General features: G+C 32.6%; 2 protein-coding genes across 2 annotated transcripts in view; one reads left to right on the top strand and one right to left on the bottom strand.

Moving 5' to 3' along the window:
- Positions 1-21,214, top strand: part of LOC143919537 (GATA zinc finger domain-containing protein 1-like) — a 241,054-nt gene that overhangs the window by 149,488 nt on the left and 70,352 nt on the right. The gene's annotated exons all lie outside the window — the stretch shown is intronic.
- On the bottom strand, positions 8,489-9,996 carry LOC143919531 (actin, muscle). The gene has a single exon (XM_077441887.1). It carries the CDS (start codon positions 9,901-9,903, stop codon positions 8,773-8,775), a length of 1,131 nt encoding a protein of 376 aa, XP_077298013.1. The 5' UTR covers positions 9,904-9,996; the 3' UTR covers positions 8,489-8,772.

Genomic DNA, 21,214 nt, shown 5'->3' with positions numbered 1-21,214 from the left:
ACCAGTGGCTGCCTCGCATTTTCATTATAAGTTCAATATATTAAATTAATCAACTTCACCGAAACTAAGGTACTTTAAATACTAGTACGTATGTAGTTGCAAGATACAGAGAAACGTACAAATTATGTTACATATATATATATACAGAAATTATACATAGTTCTAAGTAGTATACATTGATAAGTTAAAGTTATTGTGGAGTTATTAGATTGCATTCAAAAAATAAATAAATTGTTGAAATAAAGTGGTGATAATTTAAATCCATATACCGAGCACTCCACTGGTATTCATATCAAAATTAATATTCAACATAAAAGGAAGGATTGCAGAACTGAAGCAATATGCGCAGTGGCGTACCGAATTTCCAGAATTCCAGATGTGAAGGTACCAATATGCAGAGTAAATACATATGTTTTTATTCACCGCGTTTATTTCATCCTTTGTTAAAAACTTTTTAAAAAGTTTATATATATATGTACATACATATGAGCCGTTATATTTTAAAGTGACAAAAGTCCACTTTTCGACAAATATTTCACAAAACATTTAATATTATGTTTTACAAATAACAATATTTAAAAATACTGATGGCTTGTAATACGAATAAGTTTATTTTGATTTTCCAAGATTCAAGACATGTCAATTGTGATAAAAATTTGTGAATTAAATGAAACAGGAATAGTGTTTATTGAACCGAAAATTGGACTTCCGCCACTTTTAAATGTGTTTTTTTTTTTTTTTTGTTTCAATCGATATCAATTTATTTTTTATATAAGTAATTTAATATAGTTAAATTTCATTGATCACACAAACAAATATGGATTTGCAATTATTCAAATTTTTATTAGAAATTGTTGCCTGAAGAAAATTACGCACTCAAAGACGGTCTTATTATATTTAGTACGAAGTTTGTCATATGTCTGGTCTCGCGATCGATTGGGAAAATATCGCAGATTGTGCGATATTGGTTTAGCCATTATATAGGATGTCCCTTTATTACTAAAGTAGATGAAATTGAAATTGTAGCCCCGGAGCCTGCGGCGAACAAACACACTCGTCGACTACTTATAGACCACATTCATCGAACATTCACCATAGTTGAATCTCGACATCAACACAAACTAACATCTACATACATAAATACATTGTATTTAAACGCAATTTCTTGCGGATATGAAAATACATATAAAAATTATTGCTCCAAAAAGATTAATTAATTTAATCTTTGGCACCATTTTCTAGTATAACATCATTGGAATCATATATCATTGAAGTAAGCTTACATAATAACAGGACTTCATATAAAATGCTATACATTCTTCGCATAAATTTGATGCATTGCCTACTACAAATTGACAATCTATCTAATGTTTAATTTCCAAAGAGACTTTGTATGTATGTATGTTTTTTTGGTTCGTACACTCCGTGACGTTAAATTAAATAAAAAAACAAATGAATGTTTACTATTAGATTAGCCTTGTTTAAGCTTTTTATATTACAAATACCGAGCGAAGCCGGGTAAATCCACTAGAAAATCATAAAGTCTTTTCCAAAACAGTTAATTTACTATTCTTAAAGTAAATCCACTAGTAAATCAGAAAGGTTTATACATATACAAACCATATATGTATAAGTACAAAGCATAATAAACAAAAAAAATGATTTTTAAATGCTTTTTATTATTACGAAATTATGTTCATAATACATCTTATATCTATTTTAATAGCTACTGATCTACTGATCATTTTCTATTTTACAATTTTAATTTAATTTGGTTAGTAATCACAGTATTATATTATTCTAATGTTAATCTAAAGCATAATAGGAAAAAGAGCTCAAAAACCTATTTACAATCCTTAAACAAAAAAATAATTTAATGATATCGTATTAAAAATAAGTGATAGTGAAAGATGTATGCAATAGAATAAAATTTTTAGTGTTTCGCAATTGCTACTTCACATCAATAATCTCACGATTTGCAAGAAAGTCTGCAGAACGCAGTTTGACAGTCATCGGTGGAATACTTACAAGACCGACCGATGACGATGACGATGTGATGTCGGCACAGTCGACTTTCCTGGTTGAATTGAATGGAGCAGCAGCAATAGTGAGACGAACTGCGATCGACTCTTTAGTTTTGCTCGGTGAATTGGGAAGAGGAACATCTACATACGACGGAATTGCTATAGTGGCTTCCCCAGTGGAAGAGCCAAGTGGCAGGGGTTGTTGCACAGTGATTTCAACTCATGTTTTGTAAATAATCATCATCTTTTATTATGATATTTGGTACTTATGTAAAAAAATTGACCATAGGTGCTGCCTTGGGCATCTTGTAGTGGCACCTATAGTCGTGGTCAATATATATAATGGATAAATAAATATATACTAAATATAAACTTTTTTCATGTCAATGTTGCGAAAAAATATTGAAGTACTGTATGTTTCTGTTTTTAAAAAATAAATAATTCCTGGTTTAGTGAACTATGTACATGCGTATTAGTATTATTTCTTTTCGGGGGATAATGTGACATATTTTTGTCGTGGTTCCGCAAATATACATATATATGTACAAGTACGGGTCTGGTTAACTGCATCGAAAGTCGAAAGATCGAAAAGCAAATATCGGAAAGCAAAAATCGAAAATCGCAAGATCTTAAGTCGAAAGATCGAAAATAATGTATGCATGGTAAACGGTACTATGTTTATATATGTAGTATATATCAGTGGCGTGCGGTGAAATTATCTCTCTTTTTGTCCTACAGCCTTACTTAATGTGCACGGGCAGGATACAAGAGGAACAGCCTGTTCCTCTTGTATCCTGCTCGCGCACATTAAGTAAGCTGTACGATAAAAAGAGAGAGAATTTTACCGCATGCCACTGATATACATATATACTACCCGCTCTTCATATGTATGCATGGTAAACGAACAAGTATAAACATTTCGATTTTTCGACTATCGATGCGGTGACAGCGTGACTTTTTTATAATACAAACCTTCATTTAAAAAGATTTCCTACAACGCAAATTACAAATACTTGAATTTACATAGTGTTGATTTTGGATTGAAATAATATCTTAAATATAAATTAAGGATATTCAAAATTACGTACAACAAGTAATAAATGTCCATTAAGGGTGCACGTACATATGTATTTTTTTTTTTTGATTTTTAAATGCTTTTTATTATATTTTAATTATGTTCACAATACATCTTATATCTATTTTAATAGCTACTGATCTACTGATCATTTTCTATTTTACAATTTAATTTAATTTGGTTAGTAATCATAGTATTATATTATTCTAATGTTAATCTACAGCATAACAGGAAAAAGAGCTCAAAAACCTATTTACAATCCTTATAAATATTCATAATACATCTAATACATAATATTAATAAAAGACTCTCTAAAGTCGATGACCTAAAGCATATTGTGTTTAGGTAATCTGTGTTTATACCTGAAGGGTATAGACATTTTGTTGTAATCACCGAGACTCTTCACAAGTGTGTTAGTATGGTTATTAGTGATTCTGTCATAGAATCTACTGGTTAGTTTGTTAGTGATGTCTGTAACAAACGGAATATTATATATACATATGTATGTACTCTCAGAGAAGTATGGAACGCGGTTTGTTCGGTATAACGAGGAGAGTTAATAAACGGAATACGTAAGTGGTATGACAAGGGTAGTGGATATGGTGAAGAAAACGAAGATATTGAAATAGCAATGAGTCAGTCACATAGCTATAAGAATGGACGAAAGGTGGATAAAGAAAGAGCTGGAATGAAACCCTAGAGAATGTAAAAGACTGAAAGGAAGGCGGCAAGGAATATAGGTGGACATAATTAGAAAAAACGTGTGGGGTGAGATGGATGATCGTTGTGCAAAACAGCGACGAATGGAAGCATGTTGTAGAGGCTTTTTAATCAGCTGTGGATGGTGAATGTTTGAAAATGATGATTTTGATACACATACAAATGTATATGTACATATATACAATATTTATGTACGGACCGAGGATTTATGACTCAATGATGTGATTCAATTGCAGTTACAACGGATTTCCAACAAAAATGTCTCCCCATACAACCTTGGATTCAAAGTACATATAATTAGATTAACTATAAATTCATCATATATATAATATCGCTATTCTTTCTGTGTCTGTTTATCTGTCTGTATATCTGAGATAACTCTCACCGTACTATAATAGTCGTTTCAATTCGATATACGTATGTACGTCACAGCTAAACCAATGCCAACAAAACGTACGAATATAAATAACAAAAGAAAAAACTTCTATAAATACTGTTTACTACCAATATTTCATCTAGGCCAGCGATGGCGAACCTATGGCCCGTGGGTAAGACACTGGCCCATGAAGGCTTCTTGATGGACCCACATGTTAACGCGTGAAAATTTTAAAAATTAAAATATAAATATTTTATGTCAATTTTAATTAAGATTTCACTCTGTCTTCACGAATCTGGTCAAGTACTAATGTGTACGTAAATACATATATTCACACAGCATGCATACTCTTTTTATGAATTTCATTGTTTAATCATCAGCAAGTTCTGAGTGCGGAGCAAGGCTTAAAAACATTTTTCAATGTAATGCCAGTTGTAATAAAAGCAATCGTTGTTATTAAACAAGAATTATAATAAGAAATTGGGTTCTAATATTCGAGGATTTTGACGTACAACAATATTCGATGGCTCAGCTGCGGTCAAGTTTCGATCGATTTATCAATTTAGTAGAAAAAAATAAAGCTATTTATAAAAAATAATAAATATCTATGTCGAATTTTCAAATATAGATTGGTTAAATGATTTAATATTATTACGTGATATCACTCAGCATTTCAACGAATTGAATAAAAAACTTCAGGAAAAGGGACAAATTGCAATGATGATGTTTGAAAATATTAAAATATTTATGACTTAACTGGACATCCAAAAATATGAAATATTTTCTTCAATTACAAAAATATTTCCAAAATACAATAAGTTTTGAAAATACGATCTAGTTATCATACAGGAAATAAAACAAGTTTTTCAGGACAAACTTAACCAATTCAAAAGTTTGGAAAATATATTTCATTTTCTTTTATATCCACGTAAAACAGAATTTGAAACAATGCAGTTAAACAAATTTATGTGGCTAAGCATCGATGACTTAGCCACATAAATTTGAAATAAAATTAGCCGAATTTTAAAGCAGCATAGTATGGAAATTAAATTTGAAAACTTGAATTTCGAAGTACATAGAAGGAAAAATTTCTGAAAGTAGTGCAAATAAAAATAATCCGACATTGGAAATTGATAATTAAACGTGTAGGATTATTTTCCAGACAATTATACATCAATGAAAAAACTTGCAAATGCTGTTTTAAAAATGTTTATGTGAAGAACTTTTTTCATCGATGAATTTCATAAAATCTACACAAAGAATTAAACTTGGGAATGAATGACTGCAAAATTCATTAAACTGATGAATACGGAATATGAACCGAATATTAAGAAACTATCTGAAAATAAGCAACAACAGATTTCACATTAAATATACTTTTATCAATTTAATTATACGCACACCTTTCTGTAAATATGTTTATTAAGAAATAAGATTTCATAATATAATTTTAAAATATCTTATATTTAATTAATTATTCTTTGTTCATTCAAATCTTCAATACAGAGGTGCTACTAGTCATGTTGACACACGAGAGGGAATTCAATATATGACTCCATATGTTTGGCGTTGACCTTCATTTTTTGCTCTTCACTTGTAAAAAGTATAGTAAAATAACAAGAAAACATAAGCTTTTTTGGAAGATCAATTGTTAACTTTTCTGTTAACAAATCTTTGTATTTCCAAATTTATTAGTGTTCTTTTTACCTCCCCCCCCCCCCCTTCAAATGACCACTGACTTAGTGACTCACGGACTAGTTCTAAAAAAAAATTAACGAAATTTGACCCACTTCTTAAAAAGGTTCGCCAGTACTGCTCTAGGCAAATATACGGCTCTAAGTCTTTGAGAATTTACCGCCATTTATTGAAAATTTATTTAATTAATTAATTTTTATATTGTTTACATGTAGGTAGGTAGGCAGTTTTTACTATTTTTTTTCATATTAAAAAATTAAATATAAATATTAAATTACATATATTTAAAAGGTATTTGAAAAAATTCGACCGCGTGCGAATTGAACACCCATGCGATGATATTTCATCGGGTACAACACTAGTACATTGTATAATGCTCAATAATTTCATATCAGTTCTAATTCATTATAAATTTATGCATGGGCATTGAGAGCCAAGAGCGCACTACTATTGAACTTTATTTGTTATCAAAAATATTCCATTACTAATATTTATAAAAAATAACTTTCAAGTGAAATTGTATTTATGTAGGTAAGTATGAAGACATTCAATATCAGATTTCCTAAAGTTTTAAATTTCAAACAAAAAGTTTTTTAAAACCATTGTAAACTAATAGCACTGTATATATGTATGTACATATTTTAATCGCTGTTTTATTTTATTATTTTTTTTTATACATATGTATTTATATAGTACGTACTTTTTCTTAATTTGTGTGTCTATTGATCATGAGCGAACCATAACAAGGGCGTATCATCGTCGTCACTTCAGGGAAACCCCCGGGGGCGTCTTCGCCGTTGAAAGTCGAAAATACATGCGTGTATGTATATGTGTATGTATACTTATGTATACATGTGTGTGGGTGCATGAATAGTGAGTGTGCCTGTGTATGGCGGCGCTGGCCGATCGGCTATTCCCGGCCCAACACTGCCATTCATGGGCCGCACGTGCGCGCAGGGACTTTACTGCTATTCCTGGACCAAGGCCGGACCAGAATCCCTAGGGACGAAATAGGCCCGAAGCCACGAATCCCGCCGAGAAAAAATCCCTCAAATCGGACGTCTCTGAGGGCGTCCTTGTATCAACTAAAGTTATCATTGACATTTAAGTTTCATATAAAAAGACTTTGCATTTGAAAATATATGTATAATATATCGACTTTATATAATTATGATTAAAAAAATAATTGATTATTATAATTTAAATTAGTTCGTTAGATGGTTTCATGTTATATAATATTTGGTTCTTCAAAATAAATCGTAGTAACAAATTTTTGAACTCCAAAAGCATTTGTCAAAATAAATGATTTAAAAGAATAAAATGTAATAATGTAACATTCATTCGAAAGAAAATCGAATCATAATTTAATCGAATTTCATAAATGAAGGAAAAGTGGGTAATATTTAATTTTGTAGGAAAATCTGGTTCGGTTTAATTAATTATGATGCATACAAAATACAATTTGTATATATTTTATATAATATGTAGCATGGGAAAATCCATCGATATGAAATCTGAGTAACGTTGTAATATTATTTAAAATTATATCAAGCGATTACATACTGAAGGAAAAATATTATGAAATTGGCTACATTAAATTATATTTTAATTTAAAAATATAGTACCTATCGATTAGCAAATATTAAAATCGGTAAAAATTCTGTTTCCATGCATACTTATGTATGTACATACATATGTATATACATATGTAAGTTGTTTGTTAAAAAAAATGAATAAATCAGAGGCTGATATAATCAAAGGTCAGAATAGTTAACATTAAACGTTGTGATAGTATTTAAAAAAAAAATCAAAGGCAATATTGAAAAGAATGAATGAAATTTGTACAATGAGTTTGAAAGTCAAAGATATTTAAAGTTAAATTCAAACTAAGTTGTGATAGTAAGTGTCCATAAAAAAATAAAACAAGTCGTTGTTGACTGTGATGAATGAAAAAAGAACCAAAGCATGACAGTAGTTCATTCAAAATATTCGAAAGGAATGAAGAGCTAAGTTCAAATCACTATGTTGAAAGCATATTATCAGCAATCCGACACTAAAAGAAACAAGTCGTATAAGAATGCAAGCAGGAAACATGTGGCATGCTGAACGCGCGAAACATCGCGAGAATGTACCACATCGCAAACAAACGCGAAAGCGAGCCGAGAAAAAAGAATAAAAAGAAGCGAGACAGAAGTGAGGAAGAGTCGCGAATGTGTTTTGAGATTATTGAGAGAGGCTGGGGGGGGCCCACATGTGCCAGCACCAACTTAAAAGGAGACACGCCTCACCATCATATGATATTACCGCGAGATCATCTAAAAATTGCTTGGCTATTTCAAGGATCACAGCTGGCGGTGGAAAAAAGCGTCGAGAGTGGAAGGGGTGCCATGCCAATTAATTCAGCATCAATTATTATCAAAGATCGTATTACCATGTTGTGAGATTCGGATCGAATCGAAATAGACCACACCGGAGTGTGGGTGTGTGTTTGTGTACAGCTGTTGATGTTGATGTTTAAGATTGGGGCACGTGTGTATGAAGGAAGCAGCAGTGCAAATGAGGATGCAAATAGGTAAGTCAAAGGTAGATAAGTGAGATTGAATCAAAAGATTTGTTTGTAATTAAAAATAAATAAATAAAGTTTTTATTTATTTCAATACAGTAAAATTAAATCAAACCCATTAAGGCTTAATATAAAAATTAAATTATAAATTTATTTATAAATTATACAATGTAAATTCGATGACAGGTCGTAGTTTCTATAAAATGTAACAAGTGAATGAAAGTAATAAGTATGTATAACAGTCGCTGCCAGATGCACGGCAGCCAAGAGCACCATGTATAGTATGGCTCCGAAAGTTTGATTGTGCTGAAGCAGGTGTTTAGAAGCACTTGCGGTGGACGATTCCGGGTCCGGATTCGTCGTACTCTTCCTTGGAGATCCACATCTGTTGGAAAGTGGACAAGGAGGCAAGGATGGATCCACCGATCCATACGGAGTACTTCCTCTCGGGGGGAGCGATGATCTTGATCTTGATGGTTGAGGGAGCGAGGGCGGTGATTTCCTTTTGCATACGATCAGCAATACCAGGGTACATGGTGGTGCCTCCAGACATGACAGTGTTGGCGTACAAGTCCTTACGGATATCAACGTCGCACTTCATGATGGAGTTGTAGACGGTCTCGTGGATTCCGCAAGATTCCATTCCCAAGAAGGAAGGTTGGAAGAGGGCTTCTGGGCAACGGAACCTCTCGTTACCGATGGTGATGACTTGTCCGTCAGGGAGTTCGTAGCTCTTCTCGAGGGAGGTGGAAGCAGCAGCGGTGGCCATTTCCTGCTCGAAGTCCAAGGCGACATAGCAGAGCTTCTCCTTGATGTCACGAACGATTTCCCTTTCAGCTGTGGTGGTGAAAGAGTATCCCCTCTCGGTGAGGATCTTCATGAGGTAGTCGGTCAAGTCACGGCCAGCCAAGTCCAAACGGAGGATGGCATGGGGGAGGGCATAACCTTCATAGATGGGTACGGTGTGGGATACACCATCTCCAGAGTCCAAGACGATACCGGTGGTACGACCGGAAGCGTACAGGGAGAGTACGGCTTGGATGGCAACATACATAGCCGGGGAGTTGAAGGTCTCAAACATGATCTGGGTCATCTTTTCCCTGTTGGCTTTGGGGTTGAGGGGAGCTTCCGTGAGGAGGACGGGGTGCTCCTCTGGGGCCACTCGCAGTTCATTGTAGAAGGTGTGATGCCAGATCTTCTCCATATCGTCCCAGTTGGTGATGATTCCATGCTCGATGGGGTATTTCAGGGTGAGGATACCTCTCTTGCTCTGGGCTTCATCACCAACATAGGAGTCCTTTTGTCCCATGCCCACCATGACGCCCTGATGACGGGGGCGGCCGACGATGGATGGGAAGACAGCGCGGGGCGCGTCATCTCCGGCGAAACCGGCTTTGCACATGCCGGAGCCATTGTCTACGACTAAAGCCGCAACATCGTCGTCACACATGGTGAATGGGGCTGTGGGAAGTTAGCTGACCGACAGGAACGACTGACTCGAAGACGAGCTGAACTGCGAGTGTCCCGAGCGTCTGCTGGTGGGGCTCTTATACCCGCGCCACCAACACACAACTATTAATACCACACCACCGCCAGACACACGTTTGCTGCCTTTAAAGGAGATCACCCCACCCCACACACCCCACCCACCCATCGCACCTGCAACTGCAACTGCAACATCCACCTACCCCAACCACCCCATCATCCCCATCATTGCCATCAATCTAATCACATTCTAACTCCTACATTCCATACTACATACATACGCCCAATACACAACAAAAATTCAAAAAAATATACCAACAATTCATACAAAAATATACATAATATCGATTTGATTGATTTTTAAAAAAATCAATCAAACATTTTGAGACTTCAAATAAACTTCACATGCTCGCTCATACAAATGTAGAACATCAGCAGTTCCGACTTGTATGCGAACAAATTTAATATTCAACTAACTTTTTAACAATTATAATAATTTTCAATTCATTTTAAAGAGATATTGACATCATCAACTATTTCATATTGAACCTTAACATTTACATACCTCTTAGCTGTGCCAGTATATGTAAATTCAGTCGTACTTCAAATATGTAACTTTATTTAGTAAAATCAACGATTTAATTATAATCTTATAACATAGCATACAATATTATCATCAATTAAAATTCGAATTCCTCTAAAGTATATAGTTACGTTATGTACGTAATTTTACAATCAACGTGTGTATTCATCAATGTAATCTCTTTTATCGATCGATTTCAAATTTGATTTTTATATATAAGCTGATTAATTACGCACTTCATCAAGTTGATATGAAAATTTAATACGCGGCAAAAACATTGTACTCATTTTTATATCAAAAAGCCACTTGTGAAACATTGGCAGAGTGGTATTCTACCTATTGAATTTTACAGTTATAATTTCAATGCTCATTCTGTTGTACTTCACATCAACAAATATGTCTAAAAATTTGCACAATTTTCAAATCTGTGATTTAATTTCAATTTTTTTAATGATCACTTGTGTATGTAAAAATAAAATAATAAAATGCTCGGTGCTAAGATTTGTGAAATTTTATCTGACACTATAATATATATAAAATAATAATTATACTATAATGCAAGAAATATTGTGTTTAAATATTGTACGCATATTTCTTACGATTCGTTTTTGAGATTAACTTGCGCAATAATTTTCAATATTTCTCGCTAATCAGAATCTAGCTGTATCGTATTAGATACCATTACTTGTTCATTCAGACTGAGGAATATGATAAATACCATAAGTTATTGCATTGGTATTATACAAGATAAAATCATAAAAAAAACATCAGATCTACACATTCATAAAATAAATTATATATACATATATTTTCTGGTTATTACTTATCGGCAAGAATTTATATATTTGTTATAAAAAATTCAAAAACTATTACTTCAACTCACTTTACTTTACTTCAACTCACTTTACTTCTCACTTTATTATAACATTTCACGTTATTTGGATCATTCGTAAACACAGTAAAGATTTATTACTGCTTTGAATTTGAACACAGACACCGTGTTAGTTTTAATACGCAACGCATACTATAAGTGTAAGATTTGATTGAAAGCTATCAATATGAAAATATTTTATGATGTGTAGTACGTTTTCTAACAAATCATATGTATTGAAAAATAGCTTTTTTTAAAATATGTATATGTATGTACATATGATATTCTAATATTTCAAATAGTCGAAACAAATTTCGATACATATTGATAACTATGCGACTAACAGATGTCTTATATTTATGCAAATAAAAAAGTAAAATTTTTTAACCTTTACAATTAAAATGTAACAGTAATTAGCATAATTATCTCTTTGGTGAAAATTGTCGTATTGTTTCAGGTTCAAGAATGCTCTCGCCGATGCGCTGCACTTAACACAAGTCAAGTTCCTAACATTCGTTTTGGGATATTTGGCTTCGACTCAACATCGAATCACTGTCAATGGATTGCAGACTAGAGTTGCTAGAGTGTATTTAAACGAGATCAATACGACATGACAATACACTAATTGGTTAACTGCACTCCATTCATCAAGATGACCACAACAAGACGAGTTCCGTCTCTCGTTCGAACGACCGATTTGTCCGAGGAATCTTCCGACACGATAAATCAGCCATCGAAAACTATCATAATCATTGCCTACATATGTATAATATACATATATGAATCATACCCGTTTAGTAAAATAAAAACATCGCGTTTCAACACCTCGCTGAAAACATATCAATTTTGAGCTATTCTCTCGTAGATGTGATATAATTTTCTATTTTAATAATTTTCGAACTATGACCATTAATGGAATTCCCTCTGTTGGTCTTTAGGTATTTGGAGCATTTATCTTTTCATCCTGGCATACTTCGAGTTTTCTTCCCACGGTTTATGTGTAGGTGTATTCTAACCACGCATTCGAATCACTAGTGGAAAATGTTTAGTAGAAAACATTATTGAGTATTTTTTTATATATCACTTTCATTTGTAAAAATTAAACCGTTATAATACTCGCGAATTTATGTTTTATTTCTTATTTTTTTTATTTATATGTACATACATACATTGATATCACTTAATTTTTACACAGGACTGCAGCCATTCAATGTAATCAGCAATCACATTAAATCATTTCATAATATTTATTTTTTAATTAAACAAACTCAAATTTTTAGTAATTATCAATTTTATTGTAAAAATTCTGCACAATTTGAAAAGATTGTATAGCAATGTAATTAATTTCGTATTAATTACTTTTTATTAAAATCTTCAATTGTAAAGTGAACTGAATATTGAAATCACGAATTCGGAATAACTAACTTTCCACATGTTTAAGATATGAATTTGAAACTTTCTGTTAATAAAACATGTTTTCAAATGTCTTCACAATAATTTTCCATGATTCTTTTTCCAAAACCTTAAATTCACCAGACAAAAAAGTGCAATCGAAACGCAAGTATTTAAGTTGCGCGTATTTTCGTACCGCGCGGCTAGTGTTTCATTGCGAGCCATTTGAGGGTGGTCTCAGGGGGTGGCCAGGGGTGTTTCCATTAAAAGGGACACGTGGCGTGCGCACGTCAACTACTGCCGCTAATTTGAAATAAAACCCTCGCAGATTTGCCGAGATAACAGCCGATTGCCCCGTTTATTGCCACCGACAAAATGTGTCACTCTATTGACTAGCGGAAGAGGCCATGATGAATTGAAGACCCAAAACTAGCAATACAAATTAATCAGATCTATCATAATATTACATACGTATAATGTAGATTGTACAAATTTTAGCATGTCGTACTCACATATGTAGATATGTATGTATGTGTATGCATATGTGGTACATACCGGCAATTTATAGTTTGGTTAGCAAATTCGGAATGAACCCGTGACTAACGCGAATTAATAGAATCATATCCGATTAAATTTGCTCAGATTCGTCAATATCCTCAAAGCTACACATACGTAGATCCAGTTGTAAGTAATAGACGTTTTATTAATAGTGGTCTAGCGTATATGTGTACAACACACACACCTGGCAACGAAAATAGAGACTTGACTACCGAATCTCTCCCAGCTATGGGCTTCGACCACATGTCTCGTGTGTAACACGCGTATAAACAAACTTTTTCGTTCTATATTTACAGTGAGTTGTGCTTTTCCACACTCGGATATTGCTTTTGAGTTCGAAGTGGCTGGATACACGAAGCTGTTACAAAAACTTGACGATTCCATATATTAGATCAGCGTTTTCCAATATGCAGGGAGGAGATGAAGAATACCTTATTAAGGAACTATTTTTCAATTATTGAATATGTACATACATACATATGTATGTATTAGGGTTTCTGCTCAGGTCAACCCGGGACAGTCAATATTTGATGTCCTGTGTACCAGAAATTCTCATCTCGAACCCGGGTAAAATATTTCAATCAAAACGTTTTTAAACGATTGAATAAATGCGAATGTATATCCTACAATGAAACTATTATGAAGCGAGTGTATCCATTTTCTATTGACGATTCCACAATGGAAGAAACCCTAGATTCTGATTAAGATGAGAAAATTGCGTGTTTGACAATGAATGGAGAATTAAATAATGAACTATCAAAGACAAAATTACTTAAAAAAATGAAAATATATGCTGACAGGAGAAAAAACAAATAACTAGAAAAAAAATGTTTCAAAAATTATATAACCAACTTTGACCGGAACTGAAGGAGTTATTTCCATTATTAGAAATGAATGTGCCAAATCTACATATAAGCTTTCAGATTCTCATTTAAATATTTTAGCATTTTTAACATGCTATTTCAAATAAATTTATTTTTATTATTACATTTTTTCCAGTTCAAAGATATATTGTTTACATGTATTAAATAAATAAATTTCATATAAATAAAATTGAAAAAAGAAATACATCCATATGTCCAGTGATCCCGAGAATCCATGGGAACGATCCTGAACCGGAAATCAGAAACCTTAATATGTACATATGTATGTATATTAGAATTATCCTTTCCTAATCAATTGGCTCAAATATGGAAAGAAGCAAACACAGTAAAATTCTTCAAAGTAAGAATTCCAAAATACATATGTACATATGTATTGTGAAAATATTCTGGTACTTTTTGGAGAAGAACAATAAATAAGATCTAAAAATTGGCACGTAGAACTAATTTTTGATTAGAGTTTACACTCTGAGAATTATCATGACAAGAATGATAAATCAAATTGTTACAAGAGCGATGATATCACTCACGAATAAAATAAGATTTTCCCTAATGAAATATTATTTATTTAAAAAACTTTTCTTAGGAAAAAGTATGCATGCAGTAAATTTTTGAAAAGTTAACATTTGCAAATGTTAGAATTTAAGACTTTTCTATTTAAAATATATGTTTTATAAATTTAACTGGGATGCTTGAATTTAACGTAATCGTCTTATTTTTGATATACTAACGTCCAAGAATAAAAAATCTTGTAAAATCGTATATGTACATTTGATAAGTGTGCAAAAACTTCACCTAATCATAGTTCATTCATATCGTCACTAATGTAACATTTTTTCGCCGTATTCAGGTGTGATGTACGTTTGGCAGCAGATGTTCGCTTTTACCTTCAAGGACGCGTTGGAAAAATGCGAAAAATTTCAGATCGTCTCTCGTCAGAAGAGAAAATTAAAAAAAAGATTCACGGCCATTCGCTTAGTTCGAGACCGTTGCCAAGTCAATTGAACACTCCTCGTTAAGACTCGTAACTATAAATAAATCAGTTGTGCCCAATTTTTTTCGTTTTTTTTTCTTGTGTGCGATTAGATGCACCGTAATGAGCTTCGATATGCGCGCATTATTTTGTGCGGCGTGCACGCCCATTGTGCAAGTTATTTGATTTAATTAGGTGTATCTGATTTCCATGGGAGTTGCGGTCCAGTGGGTCTCTCCCCCGACATGACGTATGGTACTATGCATAGTATCGAGTTCGTGGTTCGTTGGTTTCAATATTGTCACCAATTCAAACAGTAACCGAACTTTTAATGCGACGAAGGGGTTGAACTTTCCATCGCGATATTTGATTCAGAGATAAATTATTATAAAGCTTTCAACATTCAATGAAACTTAATTAAGTTCATGGGAAACTTTTTTATATACATACATACATACATGCATACATTTGTACATACATTAATTTAATTTTTGCTTATAGCACTGGGAATCATTAAAAATTCTAACTAACCGATGAGAGAAAGTCAGGAAACTTATTCAAACCAAGACTGGTAAATACTTCATTTTGGAAAACTTTTGAAATCAATTCAAAATCATGCCAAATTGTACATATGTAAAAGCAAATCAATTTATATGCCAATTTGCGATTACATTCAAATACATACTTAATCACTTTAAGCTAAAATAAAATATTACTATTATATTTTAACCTATGAAACTTAAGTTGTTCTTAAATAAAAATTCCATTCGAATTATTTTAAATATTCAGATAAAGTCTCTGAAATAATAAATATATAAACATTTATTGATTAAATGTAATATTTGATATTTATATTTACATATACATATTTACATGTACTCACATATATACATATGTACATATAATATCACTGCTGGATGAAATCCTCTCCAACACACTTCTACTAGTCTCTGTGTTGGGTAAATCTTATCCATCTCAAACAACACATTCTCCTAATTTCATCTACTCATTTACCCCGCGGTTTCCCTTTTACCCTTTTGCATTCACGGGTAAAATTCTAGCACTTATTTTATTCACCTTTCCATTCTTATAACTACGTGACGCACCCATTGCCATTTCAATCTCTTTACTCTCTTCACTATATCCACCACCCTTGTCATTTTTCTCACAAATACCAAAATTCAACTCTCTCAAAGTGTATGAACTTCCTAGAAATAATCTTTGTGTGTACGTTTGAGAATTATATTTAAACTCAAATTAAAAAAAAAAGTTTTTATATAAGCCTACATATCTATTAATTTCACATTAATTAATCAAATATATATGTACATGTACATATATGTATATTTGTTAATTTACCGCAAGAAAAAAATATTTCTTAGTTCACCGCAAAATAGCTCTACTTGGAAGTTGACTGATACAAATATATCACAAAATATTTAATTCGAGAACTAGATCCATACAACGAATATATTACCAGAGAATATAGTTATGTTCAAATCAAACAATGAGAAGAAGAAATATACCTACATATGTAATACTTATACTACAAGATAAAAATAAACAAAAAGTAAATAAAAATAATTAAAACAGTGTAGTACTCAATTGAGTGCATTGTGTATGTATTAACCAATTAGAGTACTGTCAACATTTTGTTACATTTTATTATAATCATCGCGTTCACAGGCAATAAAATCACCAAATGAACACTCAGTTTGGAAAGCAGATAAATGCTATTATAATTCGACATTAACCATATTCGTACTGGGGTCATGTCACCCCCTTTTCGTGGCTAATTGTCGACTGGTCCCCCTTGTCTAGTCCCTTGGCCGGCTTTTGAGCTGAACTTTCGAACTGTTCAAATAGGGCCCCGGTAGCCGAGGACAGGCGCCTCGACACGCGGCCATCCCTTCTTAATCCCTTACAAATACCTTATTATTTGCATGGGACACAACGCACCGATATACTCTATTTGGCAAAGCAAAATCAATGCCCAACTAGTGATTCAGCTATGGAAGCTACTGAGATACGTAATCATCTGACTGGAATTGCACGAATTGAAATCATTTATGATTGGATTTGAGATGCATATACATATGTACATACATAGTTCTGTGAACCGACAAACCATCTAAATTTACGATAGCTTACATTATTGGATACGTACGAAGTATATTATGTTACGAGCGGAATATAAATGGAAAATTTGTATACATAATGCGTATGTACATATGTAGATACTGATTATAGACACTTACTACAAACTGGTAATAGAATTTTGAGCATTTTATCTTTATAACACTAACATTCCAAATTAATGAAAGTTTAAATTGATGTTCGAGCTTTTTTCATATTATGCTGTACAAATTAAAATAAGATAATACATATGTATTACATAGATAATAATAATAAAAAATTTTGTAGGTATTTTATGGAATATTACAAATTCGTATACATATATGAGATTGAAAAGAATGAGCACTTTGTAGAAGAGAAGAATGAGAGGTGATCTTGTATGATGTATATAAAATTATAAATAACCATTACAATTGTCCATGATAAACCTCGTTATGTTTGACAATAACACTCATCAGAGAGTTAATACTCCAAAAAAATATTTATCACAAAATAATTAGAGAATCTTTCTTTTCAAAAAGAGTAGTTAATGTTTGGAATAGTCTATCCAATTAATTAGTAACTTCTAGTAATTTAAACTTTTTAAAAAATAAACTTGATGATTTCCATAAAATAAATGGGCTTTTGTAGTTCTTCCTTTTTTAAGTTTATCATTTGTATTTTCACTTGTTTATTTTATTTTCGTCTATTTTGTGTTGTTAATACTTTCTTTTCGGTTTTCTTTGTTTTTGATTTTTTATTTTTTATTATCTTATTTGATATTTGTATTTCTGTACTACTGTATGATTATCAAACCCCTTGGATCCATAAGCATTGCCGCCTTTCCCAAATATTCTTAAATAAATAAATAAATATTTATAATAATGTACATGTTAAGTCCTGGCATTAGACATTTCATCGATCGCATTATCGTCATACAACTTAGTGTAAAGATATTTAAATCGTCAAATTGAAATGTTCATATATAGCCTCGTTCATATATGTATGTTTTTAGTTATTGCATATGCACTTAAGTAACAAGGGACGCATAATAAAAATCTAAGAAATTTCCAGTAGAAGTGAAATCACGTAATTACACATATTGTACGAACGAAAGTACACTCAAGCATCGACTATAATCCGTAAATTACTTTTGCAAAATCTTCTACCGTTTATATTTTACCTGCAGCCAAATCTATTGTGTCAAACGCTTATTTCAAATTAACTTTTAAGCCGCCCCATTGAGACATTGTTTAAAAACATATTATTTTTACGGATCAATTTGACTCGTGCGGATTACAAATCAACCGTTCATAACAACCACGACTCGTACAACAACGGTCAAAAATTTAATATTGCATTATGAATATTATATTAGTTAGATGGGTGTGTACTGTTAATATATTGAAAATGAAACTTGCGCGTATTATTGAGATACAAATAATCTGATATTGAGTTCAAATAGTACAATGGCGCAGTTCGGTCCCCCTCGGGCAACGGTTAAAGCAAATACCCGCGTTTACTATTTCGAAACGGGATCAGACGAAATGAGATTTGTCCGTTCGTATTAAATAACCCTCCTATTATTTCAATTATTTTGCGATATTGCCCTCTAAACGTTCTCACGGGGCTGCGTACGTGCGTAATTAGTAAATAATCTCTATTTACCCACACGTGCTCTCCCTGCAAATCCAGCATCGACGCATAATTAATACTCGCTAAAACAAACCTTCGATGACATTAAACATAAGCCATCGTAATTTATGATCGAGTCAATGAGATTTCCTAGTGGTCGCTCTTCTCGTTTGACACACAAAAGTGAACGCAAATAGTTGGACTTGGCAACGGGAATTTGCCAGTTGTCGCTCGAGAACACCCTTGAAATCTTTCCCGAGTAAAAACTATAAATAAAGGAATAAATCGTGAGTTGAAACGAGATCTCATGGAAAACTAGGGCATTGCCCCGATAGAAAGCATTCACTATTTGGCGCTCGTAAAAAATCATCAACACGCGGTGCATCTCATAAAACGAAATGGAAACGATCAAATTTTATCTCAGTACGATGAATTTTGAATAAAATACTTTTATAGGAAGTTCATCTAAGAATTGTCGTACTATAATATGACAAATGCAGAAGATTGGTAGCTTCTGCCATGATGGAATCTTTTCTTAATAAACACAAGAGAAATTTATCTTCGTAAAATTGACATGATTTATTAAGGCCATTATGTATTTCGCCAACTTTTTCCTACGAAAAATACACATATATTACATAAAACATTAAAAATATCGACGAATTATTTAATCGATGCATTCTATCTCGACTAAAGTTAGCGTGTCTAACTATAGTGACGTCTTCCTCTTACCGCGAGCGCGTAACATTACTCAATTCGGCCATTTCTTATTTTGGACAAACAGTCAAAGTGCACCCAAAGACACTCCACTGCAATCAAAAATTTTTAAAAAATAGATAAAAAGTACTATTCCACTAACAAAAATCGACCCAAATCTAACAACGCACACAGATCAAACTACAAAACTTAAGTACGAGATTCCGTAAGCCCTTAGAGTCTATATAAAAGCGCACACAAAAAATATATAGTACAAAAATCAAAGCCGATATATTTAAGTTTCTAAAAATGTATCTGGTAGATCATCTTTATGAGATGCGTGGTGTGGAAATCGGTGAATTTGTAAGCCGCCGCGCCATATTCGGCGGTATAGAAGCACGTGCGTCGATGGAGGGGATGACGTGGCTCTGCCATTGGCAACCACCCCCTCCTCCTACCACCCACTACATCGGTGACAATCACCGTCAGAATTCGCATCTGAATTGCATCAATTATTGTCGGTCAATTCGCGTAGGTACGGAGGCCTCCGCATTGAATAATGTTCGGACAATTTATTTATTCATTCCATCGCATTCCAGTATATTCAGTCGACTATTACCGACATTGCTATGATGAAACCTAGATCATGTTTTGTTTTTTGTCATGACGGTTTAATTTTTTTTTTCGTAATCAAATATTCTTTTTTGCTAGATTCGGTTTATAAAATGCTTGCGAAAATATGTAAAATCCGTCTCTGAATATGTTAAAACCCAATTGAATAATTAATACCTACATATTTTACATAATACCATATTATAAACAGAACACGAATATACAGATCACGAATATACAGAACACGAATATACAGAACACGAATATACAGAATATACAGATACAGAACAGAATACGTAACTGCTTAATAAATATTTTCCAAGATTTATGATATCAATTTTAAAATAAAACTTCGAAATTTTTGCAGTTCATACCTGTTATTCTAAGTTTTATAATATAGAAAGTATATATGGTATATTTTCCGAATATGAAATAATAGAATATTGAGAAAAATCATTAATTGATTACAAAAAATAGAAATGTAAACATACAAATATACCTCAGTGACTCGTTAACTCTTTTCATTTGGTTTTCAATTAATTTAAAGTTTCAATTAATTTATTTTGGTACGGTCTATGGATGAGCAAAAGAAAGATCTTGGAGAGTTTTTGTCGGTTTTACCAAAAGGGTCAAATTAGATGGCTCTAAAGGACTTCAATTGAGAAAATTTTATAAAATATTGCTGAAAATCCCTTTTTAGTTTAGATTTTAATCTATAGGATTTCCTGAAAGATGTCGATGGAATAATTTTAATGAAAAATGCAACTGAAATGGTTTTAAAATTGAAACTTTTAAGATGTATACTCGAAGATCATACTAAATTTGACTCGTTTTTTTTTTATTTTAGCAGTGAATCATCAAAAATCAAAATCAATCGAATGATGAATTTAGCAGTATAATCATCAATTCCTACAACCATTGAAGCATTACCAACTAACCCTATCGCATGATTCAAATTCA

This window comes from Arctopsyche grandis, chromosome 12 (assembly GCF_051622035.1).
Source record: "Arctopsyche grandis isolate Sample6627 chromosome 12, ASM5162203v2, whole genome shotgun sequence".
Classification (NCBI taxonomy): domain Eukaryota; kingdom Metazoa; phylum Arthropoda; class Insecta; order Trichoptera; family Hydropsychidae; genus Arctopsyche; species Arctopsyche grandis.
This window is presented reverse-complemented; position numbering and strand designations above follow the sequence as displayed.

Coding starts and splice junctions, on each gene's coding strand:
- LOC143919531 (XM_077441887.1), bottom strand. CDS start 9,903: ATGTGTGACGACGATGTTGCGGCTTTAGTCGTAGACAATGGCTCCGGC.